Below are 16,143 nucleotides of genomic sequence, written 5' to 3'. Positions count from 1 at the left end.
ACTTCCGCAAAGGAAAAATAAAAGGTTCCACACAAACAAGACGAAAAAAAGCGAAGTGCCACAAGTGACACCCTCATCCGCAGAATAAAATCCTCCTTTCCGCATCGAACAAGCAAATAATAACAACGACAACAAGCAACGCTGAATGATGTGGAAAAAAAAAGACAACAAGTTGAAAACAAAGAACGCGCGACAGGAATACATCGTGAGACGCTTTTCCTCCTTGCTTCTTTACGAGCCCTCTTTCTCTCTGTATTCCTCAATAAAGCTCACCGAGACTGGGGGCGAGTGAACCACGGCTCTCCAGCTGCCATCGTCATCGTCACCCTGTTCCCCCTCCTTTCCGTCCTCCTCACCCATTCCATTTTGAACTGCCAAACCGTTCCCCAATAAACGCGACAGCAGCATATTTGTCGATTTGACAACACCCTTTTTCTCCGCCTTCAGGCACTGCAGTTTGATATGAAGCCGATATCCCTGGTCGTGTAGTTTTCCCCTCTTCCGCTGGATATGCATAAGGATCTGTTGGAGAGACGCGATGCCGTCGCTATTATTTCCGATCGTGTTCTCTAAATCCACTGAAGTATGATCATGCATCTCCATAAGGATTCCTTCTAACCCTTCCCGCAGCTGCAACTCCTTGTGAAAGAGGGAATCCAGTGCTTCCTCACACTGACGGAGTGTTTCCGTGTTGGTCTCAATGTCACTTTCAAGACGTTTCAGCTCCGTCTGCGCTTTCCTCAGAGTTTCATACGCCAAAATTTCCTCAGATGTCTTCTTATCCTCTACGCCACTGCGAGGCTTTAGCCAGCGAAAGACCCACTCCCATACCATTCACAAGAGACTCTCCAGCCCATGACTCGCAATTTACATCCGCACACAATGAAAAAGAAAACAACAAGAACGAAGAAAAAGGAGACGTCATACATCACCGATAATAATTAACAGGAAGAAAGCATCAAGACGAATGCACACACACCACATATAAGGTTACCAAGTGGGCGCAGTAAAGAATCTAACCAGCCAAGAAGACAAAAACACTTGAAGAAAAGGAGATTCAAGAATAGGAAAAAAACGCATATATATATATGCGGTAAGAAGGGTTCTATATAAACAGCTACGTATGCATTCACGAACTTTTTCCTCCCTTCTCTTTTTAGTCTTCCGTTTGAGAAAAGCAAGGACTGACACTAACAATTTTCACAAAACGATGCGTATTGATTAAACAGCAGGCATGTGGGTCCATGCTTTGGGAGCAATTAAAAGAAGGACACGGCCACCCCGCGTTCCGTCAGTCCCCATCAATCAAGAAAACATCCGTGGCAAAAAAAAATTTCACAGGATCGCACACACGCACATACACACAAGAAAAAACAACAACAACTACGCACATAAAAACAAACGTCTTTTTGCATACAGGGGAAAAGATAAACCACAAGAAAAAAAAAAAGTAGGGTGTGGGTAAAACAATTCAAAGCTAAAGACAAATGAACATCGACAGAGTGCAAAAAGCCCTCCTCCTGTTTACATATGACCAAACAAAAGCTTCCATTCCCGTCTTCATACACTTCTATTGTGTGAGCAAGTGGTAAAAGAAATAAGCTCGGTCCACTGCTCGCTCATATCCACCCAGAAGGCGTCTGCCCAGTTTTCTATAGCACGCCGAATCCTTTCCTCCAGACTACTTAAATAAATACACCGCAGCTCCTTCTGCTCAAGTCGCACTATGGCATGTCGCCGGGATGCCTCTCGTGTCACGATGCGGCGCATTAAATTCAGTGAAGGAGACAAATAACCGCGGCGACGCACCCTAATGGCTTGCAGACGACGCTCCTCTTCTTCTTGTCCCGATGATGACCCGGATGCCCCGCCCCTCGCGGCAGTCGCCCGCCTCACCTCAACCATGTGCGCCCCTGCTTGGGGTTTCTGATCGGCACAACGCCTCTTGTTTGTTCGTTGCGGCACGCTGCACGACGGATTTGGGTTCGCGTTCTGCCACGGCGTCCTCGACGCATCAGAGGCACGCGGGCATTTAAACGTGCTGCTATACGCCGCCCGCACACGCGCCACCTCCGCTCGCCAGTCAAAGTCTGACACCTCACCACTTTTCGTGCGACGTTTCTTCTCTTTGGCCTCCGCATTATTCTTTAGCGCCGTCTCATACGCGGCGTGCAACATCTGAAATTTCTCCTTTGCGCTTGGATCGGTGCAGCGGTCCGGGTGAGTCGTGACAGCGAGCCTGCAGTACGCAGCACGGATGTCGTCATAGGAGGGGTTTGTATCTATTCCAAGCACGTGCCACGCCCACCGCACACGGTCGTGTTTGTGAACACTCACCACCATTTCAGGCTTCTATGAAACAAAACAAAAAAAAGAAACAAAAACAAAAAGGTGAGGCGTTAAACCCACACAAGGTGTCAATAAAAACAGTGGCGTGCATTATCGATCACCCTTCCCCCCTCGTCGACACACACACACACATACATCCGCAGACATAGGTTGATCATGGGGCGCGTGTACACAAGGGAGCCGGAAAAAGAGATACGTGCAGGGGTAATTAAAAAAAAAACGAAAGAGACGTGGGGAATTGGGTTCTACAACACGAAGCATTAACGAAAGCGCAAAGTAAGCGCCTGTGCAAGAAGGCGCTCGGCACGCCGTCGTCCCATCTCCTCAGCGGACACTCCCAAGGACGCTGCCTCTCTCGGTCCTTCATCTCCGCCTTCTTCCACCGCGGGGGCAAACCCTCCTAACGCTACCTCTGACCGCAGCAGAGCCCCACGTAAACGCTGCAAAGCCGTCTCCCTTTCCATACCCTGCTCAATGTAATCGGCAACCACCCCAAGAAGCTCACTGTCAAGCGAGGCATTAGAGGAGTAGGAATCGCGCTGCTGAATCTCAGCCAGCGCCACCTTAAGCCTCCCTATCAGTTCATCACGGGCGCTCATCTTCAAAGAAAAAAAAAAAATAATAATGTCAGAAGGGCAAAGTACAACGCCACAGGCAAGAAAACAATGGTGGTACGCGATAAGAAAAAGCCAGCAGGGTATGTGGCGGGCAAACAAATGTGTGAGAGGAACAAAACAAAGGGCAACACACATTCACATTCACACACGCGCAAAGTACTAAAAAACAAAAACGGCTATCGTACACGTCAATAACAATGAATATCTGTCGTCGCTCCTCGCGAGAATAATAATCTGTGGGTTAAAAAAGGAAGCAGCAAAGAAAAAACAACAACAACAACAAACAGAACAAGATAATCCCAACAAGAAGCAAAGGGTGAAATAACTAAATAAATAGTGAAGGCAAAGAGATTACTGGCTAGCGGATGCCCAGTTCATGATCCACCGTCCAGTCCTCCAGTTCTCCAAGTGATTGTCCAATCCTCACAGTCACACGGAGCGGAACGAGCAATGAGACGGCGTGCATCATGCTCCGTGACACGAGTGGCACCACCTCTCGCAGCTTGTGCGTTGGGACAGAGAGAACAATCTCGTCGTGAATCTGCGCCAAAAGGCGCACGTCTCCGTTGTACAACTGCAATACATCACGTTCCACGGCCAGCATCCCAAGCTTCATGACATCCGCAGCGCTTCCTTGAATAACGGAATTGAACGCCTGTCTTTCCGCATACATTCGCTTTGCCATGACTCGGTCATTGATGTCAGGGAGTGAGCGGATACGGCCAGTCATCGTGCGCACAAAGCCATCGGTACGACACTGATCAATCACGCGGCGTTGATATCGTTCAATCTGTGGGTAAGAGGCCTTGAAGAGTGACATCACATGTAGTGCCCGTTCCATAGGCACTCCCATTTGCGTCGCTAGCGTTCGAGGTCCAGCGCCGTACAGCATGCCAAAGACAACCCGCTTTGCGAGTGTTCGTTCCTCAACGCTTACAGGTGACTTCCGGAAGATGTTCTCAGCAATGTTACGGTGAACATCCGTTGCATTCGTCATCGCATCGACAAGTGCTGTGTCTGCAGACAAATGCGCCACAACTCGCAACTCAATCTGTTCATAATCCACAGACAACAACGTCAACCCTATAGGCACAGCAAAACAACGGCGAAAAGTGGCCATTTCGGCTTCGTATGGTTCACTGTTATCATTGTCGGCAATTACCTTGGAACGTGGAAGATTCTGTAGGTTTGGCTCCACACATGAGAGCCGTCCCGTGTCAGTGCCCTCTTGAACAAAGTTTGGATGTAATGTGACCCACTTGACGGGAGTATCGTCCTTTTTGTCACTGCACTCCCCAATGCGATTGTCTGTAAACTCACTGTCATTGCCTTTGAAAGGAAAAGCCGTTTCCATCATGCCCACTGTGTATGTTTGAAGCAGCTTCGCCGTTTTACGGTATGCAATCAGCAGGCGTGGCAGCTCATGGTGTGGTGCCAAAAGCTTCAGTGTTTCCTCCGATGTTGAGAGTTTCCCACTTTTTGTAACGGTGAGGGAGCAACTGTCCGTTCCATCGTTCCTAGCATGGGTCAGGTGTGTGCCTAGTTGAAGAACCTCGTAAATTGCCATCCTGCACTCCTCCAGGTTCTGCATATTAAACTCTGGCATTGATGGAACCAGCTTCTGGGCGGCAATGCGGAGCTCCTCCATCCTGGCGATGCAACGCGTCTTGAATCCTTCCACCTCCGACAATTTGACAGGAAAGCCATTCAGTTTCATTGCGGCGCAGAGAAGTGAGATGCGCTTTTCTTGTTTAAGGAATGCCGGCAGAAGGCCCTGTGTGCCAAGTTGACCGTAAAGTAAACGGTACAGAGGTGCCATGTAATACACCCGGTGGCAAACGATTTCCTTCACAGTGCAATTCTCCATGTTTCTGAATCCCGCGGCAAGACCAATTTGCTGCTGACAAGACTGAAGCAAAACGTCATAGTCGGTGAATGCATCCGCGCCCGCCGAGGGCTGCAGCATCCACGACATGAGACGAATGTCTGAGACGCACAAGGTAAAAAGATTCCCCTGCTTGTAGGAGAGAAGTAGGAGTAGCAGTGACGGGGCATTAAACGTCACTATTTCAACACCAGAAAGTTCTTCCAGGACACGCACCAGAAAAGAAAGAGCAGTGGAAGCATGCAGAACGAACACATCATCTTTCCAGCGAAGGACAAAGAATTGTACTGATAGATGACTCATCTCCGGGTTGGTCTTCCGCACAAAGTGAACTTTCCCATGTGTCTTTGCGGAAATGGAGAAGTTTGTCTCTCCTTCATGTACGATAAAGGCCACAAAAAGTGTCGGGGCTTGAATGAGATCCGGATCCCCCAGTGTCTTCTGCAAATCCTCAAAAAGTGACGTGCTATCGTCTACCTCCTTGAAAGCCACTAACTCGGCCGGCCTTGAATTTGGCTCCGGAGCAGGAGGCATCGTAAACAATGCTTGTCGCTGTGGCAATTTAGACGCATTTTTTTGAACATCTGAGGCACGAGATCTTCGGGCGTTTGGCTTCTCATTCTTCTTCTTCTTCTTCTCTCCTCCCCTCTCTTCTCGCAGGTGCACGCCACTAGTTTCCACTTCGGTGAAGACGCCGTTGTGACCGGACGCGGCACTCCGCTTAAGTGCACGTTTTTCTTCCAACTCATCTCCATATTCTCTGGAATGTTTTCCTTCGGAAGCGGAAGCCGCACCACCACTCCCACTTGCAGAATTTTTTTTCTTGCTGCCGTTGCTACTTTTGCCACGCTTTTCTCTTTGTGCGGGGGGCAAGCATTTGGATTCCGTCGCTACCTGCCCAACACGTGACGACAACTCCAGCAGCTGCCTATGGATGGCGGATACAGAACCTCCATCCATATTTTTCTGTTCCTTTTGCGTCCCACCATCCTTTTCCACGGCAGCCCCAACACTTCCCTCATTCTCTTCCCCCTCCGCGTCCTCCACCAGGTGGTGATGCACACATCGTGCGGCGCTCTGAAGAGGCAGAGCGGCTGATGAGGACCCACAAATGGCACTCGTGTTGAGGCCAAATGCCTGCCACTTCTGTAGATTATCGGAAAAACTGAGGCTCGCTCCACTGTTGTCGCCTGCATGTTCAATGTGCGTGAGTTCCACCGGTACGTAGCGGTACCGTGGCTGCCCTCGGGATGACATGTTGGCACTAGCGAGTACCTTCTCCCTTTATTTCTTTCTTTCTCTACCTCTCTCTCTCTCTCTCTCTGTGTGTGCGTGCGCCTCGAACGAACGCGCGGGCCGGAGGAAACATGCACCCAAAATAGAAGAACAAAAAAAGACGAAAGTAAACAAAGCACATGAGACCCGACAGACGGTTCACGCGAGAAGGGCCCTCGCCAGAAGGGGAGGACCGAAACCCTCTCACAGCGAATGTAAAAAGGAATAATAACACTCGTTTGGACTTAACAACAACAACAAAAAAAAACGATCAAGAATGGAGGATGTTAGTGTGAATAATTGAAAAGAAAAAAAGTAAAGAGAGGACGGTCCACAAACAGAATGATATATATACAGCGCCATAAAAAAACATGATTTCTATCTTTTTTTTTTTTTTTCTCTCTCTCAAAACGGGTGGTAACTCGACTTCTTCAGGTACTTACAAAACCTGCCACAGTTGTCGTAGTCATCCACGCGGCGGCCACTGAGAGCCAAGACACGCTCGGGTGAGCGAAGCATATCTACAAGTTCAAAAAAAAGTTGCTGCTCCAGTAAAAGACCGTCCACGTACCCATTAATTGCTGAGGAACGTGCCATGTAAATATACCGAAGCAACTCGGCAATGGGGTCCGGGTTTGCCACTTGCATCAACACCACACGATGTGCGCGGTCCATGACGGTGTTACGTAAAAAGGTCCCAATCGCCAAAATGAACGTTGTGTATAGTGCAATGATTCCCATGTTCGGCAAAAAAACAAGGGAGGGATTGAGTGCAACATATGATGAGGCCACAATCTCAAAAATACTGGTAATATTGCCCGCATCGGTGCCCGACTCCAGCGTCTCCTTACTTTGCATTACTTCCACATTATCATTATCACTATCGGCCATGTCCAGAGGTTCATTCGCGCCATTCATACTCCATGTCCTGGTGGTTGAGCCGTCGGTCAGATTAGCAAAGGAGTTACAACGAACACACCAATACAATACCGGGGGAGTCTTGCCATCACTGTTTCCAACGCCATTCAGCTGAACCGCACAATCTGTCCGCACGTAGTTTTTCATTACCAAATCGTTTTGTATGTTATTCACAAAAGGACTATAAAACTGTGGTAGCGGAATCCAATCGCCACTTTCGTACACCAGCGTGGAAGCAGAGTGAACTCCTCCCTGATGTTTTTCCAAATGCCGAGATGTATACCAAAGATGCGCCCCCTCCAGAGCATCCCGTAGCCTCACCACGGTGCTCCAAGGAACCATGTATCGCTGATAGCTACAAACCCTTCGTGTCGCTGGTGCTGACACTTCCATGCGCACAACATGATCCTCTTTATGTATAAAAAAAGTTGTTTCATTATTCACGGCCGCGTTAAGTTGACTTAACAGCAACAGCCGTGTTTCTGGCGTGGCGCTCCACACCTCCGCACTGCACCTTGGAAACATTAGCAACTGCAGTAAGCCCTGAGAGCCAAATTCATCGTGCTGCAGGGATGGCAACAGGTCCCAGAGAATGGAAACCAAATTTTGTGAGACGGAAACCTCGGTGGCTGTGGCTGTGTAAAAGTTTGATGTAGTGCCAAAGGCAATTTTTGTCTGCCATGACGCCACAAGATTTACACCGACGTTTGGGTTAAAGGTGGAGTATAACATGAGAGGAAAAAACAGGACGAGAAGGCATGCGGCAAAACCGACAATTCCTTGGTACATTCTCACAAAGAAGGGAAATTGCCGTCCCTTCCTTGGGCTTGTCCACGCCAAGTCATTGATATCCACGTAGCGCATGTACACGGTGTGATGCACATCTTCAAGAAGCATCCAATCCTGCAACTTTAGCGCCGTGCAAGAGACCGACCAGTCAAGTAAAAGCCGCAGCTCAAAAAGAAATGGTATGGCGCGATACACAACATGTCCTAGCCAATGAAAAATGTCCGTGTGTGTCGTGAAAGGATCATGCTTTCGGTGAAGCGGATACCCCTTCTGCAATTGTAATGCACTCACACTCCCAGAAAAAAACCTCATCAAAAGAATAATGACAGCAACCGTGGTCGACCGATGGGCGAGTGTGAGGCGCCACAGCATGAAGATAGCATGGTACGCCAATATCGTAACTACATGAAGGACAAACTTGAGCTGGACGGAATGTAACACATATACGATACGCTCAGCCGCCATTAAAATGACCCCTGCAAAGAGAATGAGTACCAATTGCCAGGGAAGAAGATCTTGCTGTACGCTGTAAAGAATACTGCCGCGGAAATCACCCGCCAAAAGAAAGTAAACCACGGTAAAGACGATAAGAGAGAGACCGTCCGCCCAGAACTGAAGGGTGTAGTAGTCTGATCCAGTACCATAGCGTTCACATATGTTGCTCCAGTATTTTTGCAACACTCCACCTTTTTTGAAGACTCTCTTTTGCCATTTTTGACGCATTGAGTTGTTGTACTCACCAATTCCATCATGTTTGCTATTAGTGACGTTATTATCGTCATGCTTATTCGCCAGCAACTCCAGAGTGGATGATGATGATGATGATGATGATGCTGACAATGGTTCCTGCCGTGACGGTCTTCCTTCATTTGCAACACCCACAACACACTGAACATCAATTCTATCCATATCCTCCTCGGGCAATTCACGTCGGCCCGCCGTGCTCTCCTCGTTGCGGTGATGTTTTTCTTTTCTGTGGACTTCCCCCTTTTCCGTTTCCATCCGATGCGGTATGAATGGCTCCTCGTGCTCCTTAGCAAAAACGCCGTAATCAAAACAAAACTGACGATGTATAATGATGCTGACAAAGAGAACAAAGTCCATAATAATGTCCAAATTCATGGCAGAAAAGGACGGTTCGGTCCGGTCCAGGCCAATGTCCAGCACACACGCAGAAACAATTTTCAATGCCATTTGATTCATGGCAAACCATTTAACGATAAGTTGTATGACACACTTGACAAGAATGGAGAAAACATTGTAAATAAGAGCGTTTCTCCAGTAAATTTTCCCTGACCATGGCAAAATAAGCATCCCGTAGAGTGCGGCGGAGAGGGAGAGAACCATATCCACTATAGTTCCGCTAAGCGCATAGTTAAGCATAAATAGGAAATAGCACACATAGGCATATTTCCGCAAAAGAAATTGCGTAAATGCAAAGAGTACACGGTACCCCTGAGAATACGTCCGTGGAGGCGCCTTTCCACGATAAGTGCGGAAGGTAAAATATTGCACAAGTTGCTCCGACCAACATTCAATCGCATTCGATATTTTACTGCATATCCCTCCTTTCCTGTCGTCTTCCCGTGCAGGGGGGACATGTTCTTCTGAGCAAACGCCACTCAACCTCCCGTCAAACGTTGCGGCAGGGCAGTCAACGGCCGCCCCTGCTTTCGTCAGTTGCTTTGGGGAATCCAAGACACTGAAATAAGTGTCCGACTGCGCAGAAACACTCAACGGAACCTTCGAAACCGAACCCATCATAGGAGAATGCGGTGCCACTCCACTTGAGAATTCCCTTTCCTCCCTCGTTTCCTTCTCGTTCACTCTCTGCGGTGGCATCAAAGCCCCAATTTCGATTTCATCTTGGCACGCACACATGTTCCGCTCGGAGAAAAGCTGTTCGAGCCTTCTTTTCAATGCTTCCTCCTCCTTGACTACTTGACACTGCAGCTCCTCGTCTTTCCTACGGAAATATTCCAGCATTTCCCTATTCCGCTCTACAGCGGCCAGTGAGCCCCTGCATAGCCCAATAAGATATGCCGCAAAGAAAAACTCACTAAAGATGCGTTGCTGCACCACAGCCGAAAAGAGCACCATCGCCTGTCCCACCGTGGTCCCACGTGTCCAGGGACTAAAGCCGAGCGCAAGCATCAAATTCTCCGCGTGGGTCGTTAGCGGAGGTGACAGCGGAAGACGAGCCACCAACTGAGGGACAAAAGTCAAAAAAAGAAACAATATGAAAAACGGCCAAACTTTATGCCAACGCCACGCGAGATAACGCTTGAATGCCAGGATCCAGAGGGATGCCGCAATTTCTACGACCCCCAGCAGTGACGCCATCAAGACGCCCTGTACAAAGGCAAATACTGCAGCTGGTAAACATGCACACGACACGGCGATAAGGAGATCAAACAGCGTCCTTGGGTTCCGTATAATATCGCGCGATGGAGCAGGTAGAACGCTTTCAATATCTGAGCGGAGGAGCCTTCGACAGTCCTCCACTTCTTTTTCCTTCCTGCGGAGAAGCTCACCGAGCTCAAAAGCACCCTCCACACACAAAATCGTTGCGCGTACCTTGGCCACATTTTGCCGCATGCAGCGCCGCATCACCACAAGTGCAAACATGAGGACAAAGTGATGCAGCGGAAGGCCGCAGCCACAATAATGGTCCCATGCATTGCACTCCTCTGGGTGTAGGATGGAGACGCCCACCAGCCCCTTCGGCAGTCCTAGACGAATAAAGTATAATCCGCCGAGAACAATCACAATGAGGGACTCTTGGAGCACGGCGTAGCGTATCTCTATTGTACTTCGCACACGTCCAATCAACCACATTAGAAGAAGCTCAACAAAAAAGACAAGCCCCGTAACACGATCCGGCGTAAGGGCAAGACCGAGACTCGCAACGAGCACTGTGAGTTCAAAGTTGAGATCCAGAAAAAAACGAGTTCGGAAGTAGTTCCACATGAAAATGAGGTGCTGTTTGAGAGTAACAAACTTAGCCGGAGGCTCGTACACTTCACGCGTCCTCTCTCGATTTTCCCGCGATGCCACAAACGGTACATATGGCGTTTGAATCTCCTCGCTTCTGACAAATGCCCGCATTCCATCGCGTGCCGAAGGATTATGATAAGGTGGATTATTACGCCTATGTGCTTGACGCAGTGCATCTTCTTGATGCCGTGCGGTCCGGTCCTTCTCCGTGTGCATGTAAAATACTGCCATGGCGCATGCCAGAATTGGCGGCAGGATACTCGGCCTCTCCCCGTTTTGCGTTTTTTGCAGGCCGAAAAAACGTTTACTGCTGACTGAAAGCGGAGCCTCCGGGATGAAGAAAAACGGGTACACATAGTTCAATGCCATTTGCGCAACAGCAACAGCCACCACCGGCATGCCGCGAGAGTCGAGAAGAAAAAGTGTCATGAAGGCCGCCCCCAAGACGGAGAAGTTGGATAAACTTGCATACGCGAGAGATACCCACACCATCAGCTTGCCCTGTGCTGTCCCAGCTTCTCGAATGAAGGTGACGACAAGGTAAAGATACCGTGATATCGCAAACGCCATTGGTACACAGCGCCCGATAAATGTACCACGTGTTGCTGTGTAAGAGCAGAAGAACAACCCCATCCGTTGCCTCCCGTCGTTTTCAAGAAAATCTCTTTCCCCACGCATCGCATGATTTCTTTCCCTCGCCACTTCTTCTTCTTCTTCCTCACGTGCTCCGCGACGGTTTGAAATCGAAGGATCAGGCATGTTTTGCATCTCTTCCATTCTTACTGAGGCTCCTTCGTCGTCATTTCCCTCCTCACGTCTATTTATCCCACGCCCAAGCACCCCAAAATAATGCCTGCAAAGGGCAACAGACAGTGCTGCTGCCAAGTACCATGGAAGAAGGTTCAACGACATGGAACCAAACTGATTATTCTGAGAGACACCAACATCCAACGCACACCTCTCTACCGTGATTTTCTGGCACACGGTAATGTTAGACAATCGTTCAGCAAAAGAATTTGAAATGGCTGGTACATGATAAAGTGCACTGATAAGCAACACCGCCACGTTATATGCACCTAAAGCGATCAGCGTCACACTCTCGGCAAGCTTGGAATACGCTCCCAAGGAGAAATAGAGAAGAAACAGGAGCGCAAAGCCGGCGATAAAAACGTTGTGAGGAATAAAAAGCGCCATCATCACTAACACCAGCGACGTCGACAATTCCAAGAAATGTCGGTAAAACTGTGGAAAAAAATCACACGACGTATAACGACACCATTCCATCCGCTGAAGAATTTCTTGGATGGTAATCTTCCCGCTCGCCTCATGCCTTGAAATCCGAAGTTGAAACACCGCCAAGATAAGTAAAAGAAAGTAAACCAAAAGGGCAAAAGGATCCTTGCCAATATCAATGCCAATAATTTCCATCCAGTACGAAGGTGTATCATTTGGGTGATAGCTGGCATTGTAGACCATGACAGTAAATCGAACTGCGACATGCAACGCTGTATACGCAACTATGATAAACCAACAGTACAACATATACCATGGGACGCATGCCAGGCCAATAAAAAACAAAAGGTACATACCATTAAGAATATCCAACCTTTTTACGGCCATGGAAATGGCAAACATCGCAACAAGAGAAAGAGTAGAGGTATTAAGGCAAATGATTTGTTTTAGCATTGACGCCGCCACATACACCCCGTTTCTATGTTGCATACGATACGACTCAATCTTACTCACTAGCACAAGAAAGTCAAGATAGGCGACGGTACCACCAGGCGACCCAACGGCAGAAATGGTACGCGAAAGCGCATCTGAGTTCCGCCCCGAACACTGTTGATGTTGCACTTTGTCCTCCAGACCATTTTTATGCTCACCACGGCGAAATTGGTCTTCTCCCGACGAAACGTCCCAGAAAGAGATCGTTGTGGACGCAGCCTCTAGCGACTTTTCCTCTTCCCTGGAAGGGCTCTTTATCTCCAAAGCGCCCATGCAGGAACTGGAATCAAGGCCGTTTTTAATTTCCTTCCATGCCTCTAAATCCATATCTTCTCCTTTTTCATCATTGTCATCGCGGTTGCCGTTTGACTCCTCGCGCGATGTGGACGCTCTTCGGCCGCCATGAAGAGCACTGGACAAATGGCTCAAAGGATTTCTTACCGCATCGGCATTCCCTGCAAATTCCAGGGTGGCCTTATTTATTCTTGGGGTTACTTGTGGGGTTGTTTGCAGAAGAACCGGCTCCCCTTCCGTCAAAAAACGCCAAAGTGAGTCTATTTCCTTCTCCCTAATGCGGGATGTCGGTAACACCTGCTTTAAAAGCTCAGGAAATCCATCACGGTTCACAGTGCCTGTGGTGCCATTGCATACCCGTTTAAAAATACATTGTATTTCATCAAGGCGATTCTGGAGGTGATTAAATGCCATTCGAATTTGTGCCTTTTTCTCTGCGAGCGATCTATATTGTCCCTGAATGGGGTTCACACGAAACATGCACACAGCCAGGATAAGCAAAGAGTTTACAAAGCACTGAGCGAGGCGTATCATAAAGGCGGTCACACCAGTTGCTGCGTAAACCATAAAGAACGGCTGTTGCAACCGGCTGTCTACAGTGGCCACAAACTCCAAGACGATCCCCAATGCAATTGCTCCGTAACAGAATGGAAGCAGCACCACATACGTGTCAGACGGCAACAAAAACCCAAAGAGGGTTGTAATAACCATCAGAATAGAGACAAGATCCATGACCATAAAACTCATAATGATCATCAGGGGAAAAACGGCTAGCGGTAAGTAATATCCCATAAACTGCTGTATTTTCCTCAACCTTGCTGGGTATCGCACAGAGAAGAGTTGCCATAGTAAAAATGGAGGCTCATAAAAATATTCCCTGTGCTCCTCCAACTCACGTCTTGATATGCGGCGCCAACTACCATGCACATAACGTGAGGCCACAATGGTGTACGACAGGAGCAAAAATTGTGCGCCCCTTCGAAAGACCGCACTACTTTTAAATATCTTGGCCCAATCACATTCATACCGCATGATACTCCAGGCATCAATAGGTTCCCCGTGCTCAAGAACAATTTGCTGCACAACTGGTGACTGCGCCAACAGTCCCCCCGCGAGCAGTAGAAGACTCACCACCGTACACCCTTTCGTGGCCACCTCCAATAATCGAACCCGTAGAACTGGGAATGAAGAGATCGAAAAAGACATAATACACAAGAAATGAACAACGAACAGAGGCGTGCAGTCGTAAGTGGGATATAAAGAGGCGGTCACTGGTGCGAGCAAGGCAAGGCACAGCAGAGAACTACGATGAAACAAACGGTTTGGCTCCGTTGAAGGTTGAAATTGATGCTTGCGGAGTAGAAAACAAAGCGATGCACTTGAGACTGCTAAAAGCGTCGATGACACGACATTGACCACGAGGGGAAGGACGTCCTTTCTTCCCCACACTCCAAGGCTATTCAACACCGCCTTTGGCCACCCCTGCTGCATGAATGATAGACCAAGCAACCAACCAAGGGTGGCGGCAAGAAACAACTGTAGGCAGGAGAAAACCAGACTCACGTACAACAGCAGTTGAGAAGGAAGAAGAAATGAAAGCAGTGACACTTTTCTTACTGGTATAAGTCGTGCCGAAATGGCGTCATTCCAATTGTCACTGCTGTGTAATGTGAGATGCCGCCACCGATGGTTCTCGTACCGCACGGCACAAACAAGATTTAAAACGAGAAGAAGAGTCGCAATTATGCTTTGGCCCAAGAGCGCTGGTATAAAAAGAGAGTGTAAATAAACGATAGAGAGAATAACACACTGAAGGTGCGGCGTAAATGGCCGTGACAACCCATGACTCCAAGGCATGCGTGTGTGCCCCTTATGTATGTATATGTATATGTATATGAGTAGACAGATGTTTCTAATTGTATTTCTGTTGCTTAGATCCTTCCCTTCTTAATCCAATTCGACTTCTCTCTTTCTCCTTCTTCTTTAGTCTCTTTAGAAAAAAAAATCCAAGCATAAAAAAAAATGTCAACGAGGAAATAAGAGCATTAATAAATAAATAAAAAGAAAATCATTGTACTCACAAATGAGCCGGTGTCCTTTATAAGGTGCTTATGATCATAAGAGAATCAAAAGAGACATGGAGCAAAACGACCGCCCCCTGCCCTCCCAATCACCCATCACAGTTGCCTTTCATCTATATATAAATAACAATCATAATAATAAATAAAAAACAAAGTAATTCACATCACACAGTTATATATATATATATATATATATATATATATATATATATATATATACGCAACGGTCTCCGAGTTTTGTGCTGCGCGGTTTCACAGGAGAGTTGCTTCGTCACCAGCATCCATAAGTGTCACATACGGAGTAAAATAGATTTCATTTGGAATATCATCTCCCAAAACGGCACGTCCACCAGCCCGTTTCCACACTTGCACCCCACTGCTCACACTCTCACCGCCATGCGCCCCCACATTCCCAGTCCCATTGATTTGCCGCGGCACCGACACATCCCCCTCCTTTTGATCCGAGCTGCTCGTGCGGAGAAAAACAGTCATTTCCCCTTGACACGGGCCAACAATAATATTGCGTACAGACGCATCGCTCAATGATCGTTTTTCTCCACCATACATGTCATTTTCGCCTGCTGACATCATACGCCAACTGAGTCGCACAAATGCCTCGTAAGGTCCTTCCCTAACTCCCGACACACCACCCATTTGGTCCACACTGTCATCCCCACCACGGCTTTGACTTCTACGCGAGAAACAGTTGTCAGCTATTTTTTCCCCGAATATTTTCCACTCTTCACTCCAGAGGAACATACCGTTATTTGTGCAGTCCAGTGAAAGCGTCATGGGCTCTTCCCAAATAAGTGGAGTTTCAAGCATACGTTTATCGTACATTTCTTGTTCCTCTGTCGTTGGTGGGCGCCACGATCTACCGCCCTCTACAAGGTTGCTTTGCAAAGGGGCATAATAAGGCGCAACGGAGAGAAGCACATGAGGCTCCTCACTGGTGGACTGCAGGTGAAAGTCAACTGCCCACGCACGGTAATCATTTGGGGACCGAGAAATTATGCACTCATGAGATGGTAACATTTTCTCGGGGTGGGGCACATCGCCACCCCCATTACGGCGCGCCTCATCTCTCTTGTCATGTGGCTCTGGTGACCTTTTCACACTAAGACCGCATCGACCACTGAACGCGTGGTGTGAACGCCATGTAGTGGCCTCTGCCGCAAGGTCGCCTGTAAGAGGCATCCCATTGGCATCAACA

At 48.2% G+C, this 16,143-nt stretch overlaps 6 protein-coding genes across 6 annotated transcripts, besides 8 other annotated features; all 6 read right to left on the bottom strand.

Moving 5' to 3' along the window:
• Positions 1-16,143: part of a sequence feature (heterozygous, non-Esmeraldo-like haplotype) that runs on past the window's edge.
• Tc00.1047053506435.60 (hypothetical protein, conserved) lies at positions 232-834 on the bottom strand (the record flags this gene model as incomplete). Its single annotated transcript, XM_815909.1, has 1 exon — positions 232-834. The coding sequence occupies one exon, from the start codon at positions 832-834 to the stop codon at positions 232-234; it is 603 nt and encodes a 200-aa protein (XP_821002.1).
• Positions 1,561-2,343, bottom strand: Tc00.1047053506435.50 (hypothetical protein, conserved; the record flags this gene model as incomplete). The annotated part of the gene is made up of 1 exon (XM_815908.1): positions 1,561-2,343. The coding sequence occupies one exon, from the start codon at positions 2,341-2,343 to the stop codon at positions 1,561-1,563; it is 783 nt and encodes a 260-aa protein (XP_821001.1).
• Positions 2,358-2,390: a microsatellite.
• On the bottom strand, positions 2,610-3,101 carry Tc00.1047053506435.40 (hypothetical protein, conserved; the record flags this gene model as incomplete). Its single annotated transcript, XM_815907.1, has 1 exon — positions 2,610-3,101. The coding sequence occupies one exon, from the start codon at positions 3,099-3,101 to the stop codon at positions 2,610-2,612; it is 492 nt and encodes a 163-aa protein (XP_821000.1).
• Positions 3,325-6,108, bottom strand: Tc00.1047053506435.30 (mitochondrial DNA polymerase I protein A, putative; the record flags this gene model as incomplete). Its single annotated transcript, XM_815906.1, has 1 exon — positions 3,325-6,108. One exon carries the CDS (start codon positions 6,106-6,108, stop codon positions 3,325-3,327), a length of 2,784 nt encoding a protein of 927 aa, XP_820999.1.
• Positions 5,464-5,489: a microsatellite.
• Positions 6,129-6,175: a sequence feature (GA-rich).
• Tc00.1047053506435.20 (hypothetical protein, conserved) lies at positions 6,532-14,706 on the bottom strand (the record flags this gene model as incomplete). Its single annotated transcript, XM_815905.1, has 1 exon — positions 6,532-14,706. One exon carries the CDS (start codon positions 14,704-14,706, stop codon positions 6,532-6,534), a length of 8,175 nt encoding a protein of 2,724 aa, XP_820998.1.
• Positions 8,642-8,675: a microsatellite.
• Positions 14,725-14,746: a microsatellite.
• Positions 15,045-15,080: a sequence feature (AT_rich).
• Positions 15,104-15,149: a microsatellite.
• Tc00.1047053506435.10 (hypothetical protein, conserved) lies at positions 15,183-16,143 on the bottom strand (the record flags this gene model as incomplete). The annotated part of the gene is made up of 1 exon (XM_815904.1): positions 15,183-16,143. A coding segment is annotated over one exon (961 nt), but the record flags the coding sequence as incomplete, so codon positions are not given.

Source organism: Trypanosoma cruzi, genomic scaffold (genome assembly GCF_000209065.1).
Source record: "Trypanosoma cruzi strain CL Brener 1047053516535 genomic scaffold, whole genome shotgun sequence".
In the NCBI taxonomy this organism is placed as follows: Eukaryota; Euglenozoa; class Kinetoplastea; order Trypanosomatida; family Trypanosomatidae; genus Trypanosoma; species Trypanosoma cruzi.
The sequence above is the reverse complement of the archived record's forward strand: the minus strand, read 5'-3'. Positions and strand labels throughout refer to the sequence as shown.